The 2,657-nt window shown below is 56.9% G+C and overlaps 1 protein-coding gene across 1 annotated transcript; it reads right to left on the minus strand.

Moving 5' to 3' along the window:
• Nucleotides 1-782: 782 nt before the first annotated feature.
• VDBG_04231 (VIB-1) lies at nucleotides 783-2,270 on the minus strand (the record flags this gene model as incomplete). The annotated part of the gene is made up of 3 exons (XM_003006232.1): nucleotides 783-1,269; nucleotides 1,456-1,800; nucleotides 1,855-2,270. 3 exons carry the CDS (start codon nucleotides 2,268-2,270, stop codon nucleotides 783-785), a joined length of 1,248 nt encoding a protein of 415 aa, XP_003006278.1.
• Between the last annotated feature and the right edge of the window lie 387 nt (nucleotides 2,271-2,657).

Consider the following 2,657-nt stretch of genomic DNA (forward strand, 5'->3'; position numbering starts at 1 on the left):
CCGGTGCCACTCACTCACAACAACGTCCAGCACCACCGTAGCGGTGGTTTTCATCTTCATTGATATTCGTCTCGTGTGCCCTTATCACTAACTAGACAGCCTATCCTGCCAAGTTACATACTTACTACTACCACCACCACCACTGCCGCCACCACACATAGGCACGACTTCTCTCTCCCATCCGTCCTGTCAGACGCTCTCGCCATTGTTGCTTTCGGCCAATAAGCCACCCACCGTCCGACAGCCTCACCCACAGGCTTGCCACAGGCGATTGCTGCCATCTTCGTCACTGAATCCAATACGCACGCCTCTTCTTGAAAGAACGCCAACCCCAGACGACGTACCACGTCTAGGAACACCAATCATATCATCCAAAACCATCCCCCTTTTGTCAACGAATCGAAAAGCAATTATGTGTTCGTACAGTCGCCGCCGCCGCCGTGTCCGGTGGAATGCCGACTTGCCGGTCCCAGCCCACCCCCAGCCAAGAAAAAAAAAACCGACAAACAGAAAAGAACACCCCTTCAGCCCGAATCCGCCAAAACTCCAATTGTTCGATTGTGGTACTCCAAAAACAAAGTCAAATCATGAAGGCTCGTGCCTCTCAATCTAGGGTTGCACTGGGCGTTGCGGAAGCGTCAGTCGCTTCCGGCATGTGCACTCTTGCTTGGTTGATGAGCACCGATTAGATGGCATGCCACGAGTAGTGGTTCATCGCGTCAAACGATCCACGCGGCGGACCGTTGTACACAGCGGCTGAGCCCGGCGGCGGGGCCCCTTGCTCATTCTTGACCGGCACCGCCGGAGCAGTGCTCTTGTACTGGCCCGGAGACGAGTACGACCGATTGTCGCTGCTGGTATAGGCCACTGTCGCATTTGCTTCGCCAGCCGTTGTCGTCCAAGTGGTCGAAGGGGGATAGTAGTCCCTTGGCGGTGCCGAATGAGGAATCGACGTCGAGTCCGCGCCATATCCAGGGGCCGGGAGCTCTCCTGCGCTGCCTCCGTGCAACGGTACATATGATGAGCTGTATCGATACTCTGCAGATGGGTCGGTATTGGCAATCGAACTGCCACCCTGAACGGGTTGGTGGCTCGCATGTCTCGGGCTCTTGGTCGGGCGATGGTTGCTGTCGACATACCGGGGTATGTTTAGTGCAGCGTCGGCGCTTGTCGGTATAGACAGTGGGTGGCGGGGCCGTCGTTGAGTGGCCGTACGAGAACGAGGCGCGGGCCTGTGTCTGTTGTTGCCCTGGTGCTACAGATCTCAAACTAAAAAAAGGTGAAGCAGAGTAGCTACCCGCACCAGTTCACTGGGATGTGGGACATGGACTCATGCCAGGTGAGGTCCAGTTGGGGTAATAGCTACGGTAGTCTGTCATGCGTTCGTCTTTCTCGTGGCAGGGAATGGGATTTGGAGCTCGCATACTTTCGATCTCATGTTCCTCTTTTGGTTACTCGGCATTTTGGACCCGCGCCGCTGAAGGTGAACGCGGCTCGCGGCATCTGCATGTCGATGCCTCTAGCTTTGACATCGATTGGCTTGGCGCTGAGAGGTCCTGCCACGATGCCCTGTCCAGTTTCAACCAGAGCTTGTCCGCGCGACCCTGCGCTGGATCCCAGAAGTGGAATCTCCCTTGCCGAGCCTGGAAGTTGCGGGGGCTTCGTCCCCGCCCGACAATCGGCGACGTCGTCGCCTCGGCCAAGACAACCTTGTTTCCGTTGGTCAAAGTGCCGACTACCTTCAAGTGTAGGACAAAGTGTTGCTGGAGTTCCTTCCGCCTGCCATTGTTCGCCGTCGCACTGGTCTGCTATTAGTTTCACCCTTTGTCAAGTCCTTCCCATGCCATCACTTACATTCGAAACTGCAGTCGTCTCCAGCCAATCGGGTACACAGCGTACTCGCCGTCGGCATCTGGCCCCTCATCCTGGAAAGGAATGAGGGGAAGCGACGGCGGCTCCTGGTCGGGACCCTGGGCCACCTCGGGGGAGTTGGGCGGCGGCGTTTTCCAAGGAATCACAATGAGTCGGACCGGGTGCCCATCAACCGACTCGATTGCCGATACAGTCACCTCGGTAGTGCTCACGGGAACTGTCTCGCCCGTCTCGGTGACAACAGACAGCGGTCCGCGAGCCGTGATAAGGGAACCGCTAATCTGGAAGAGGTTTCGTCGGTAGCAGGTCAACTCGGGCTGCAAAACTGAGCCTTCTGTAGCGCCCGACGGCATTTCGGATAGGAAGAACATGCCATGCAGCTGAGCGGAAAGTTCCATCTGCTGCATGCGACCGTGCTGATCCACAACAGTGTGCTTGTCCTGCACCTTTTTGAACGACAAAAGTTTGTGGTCATGGTTGACTGTCAGTTTAGACCCGTCGTCCCGCAGGTCTTGAACGATTTCCTGGTATGGTGGCTGTTCCGTGTGGGAGAAAGCCCTCTTCAAGCTGGGGTAGCTTTGGTGTGAGGTCAGGCCCGGATGCTGGTGTCTGTCATAGGGATCAGACTCGTCCTGAGGGTAGCGACTGTACGGGTATGCGGAATTGTCCATCGAGGGATGGTTGCTGCGCGCGCGCGGAGGATGGGGCGGTTCGTTGTGTGCCCTGCAAGCCCCGAATCCAGGTTGTGGTTGTAGCGAGTCGAACTGTTGCACCGGGCTGCCGTA

This window comes from Verticillium alfalfae, genomic scaffold (genome assembly GCF_000150825.1).
Source record: "Verticillium alfalfae VaMs.102 supercont1.4 genomic scaffold, whole genome shotgun sequence".
Classification (NCBI taxonomy): domain Eukaryota; kingdom Fungi; phylum Ascomycota; class Sordariomycetes; order Glomerellales; family Plectosphaerellaceae; genus Verticillium; species Verticillium alfalfae.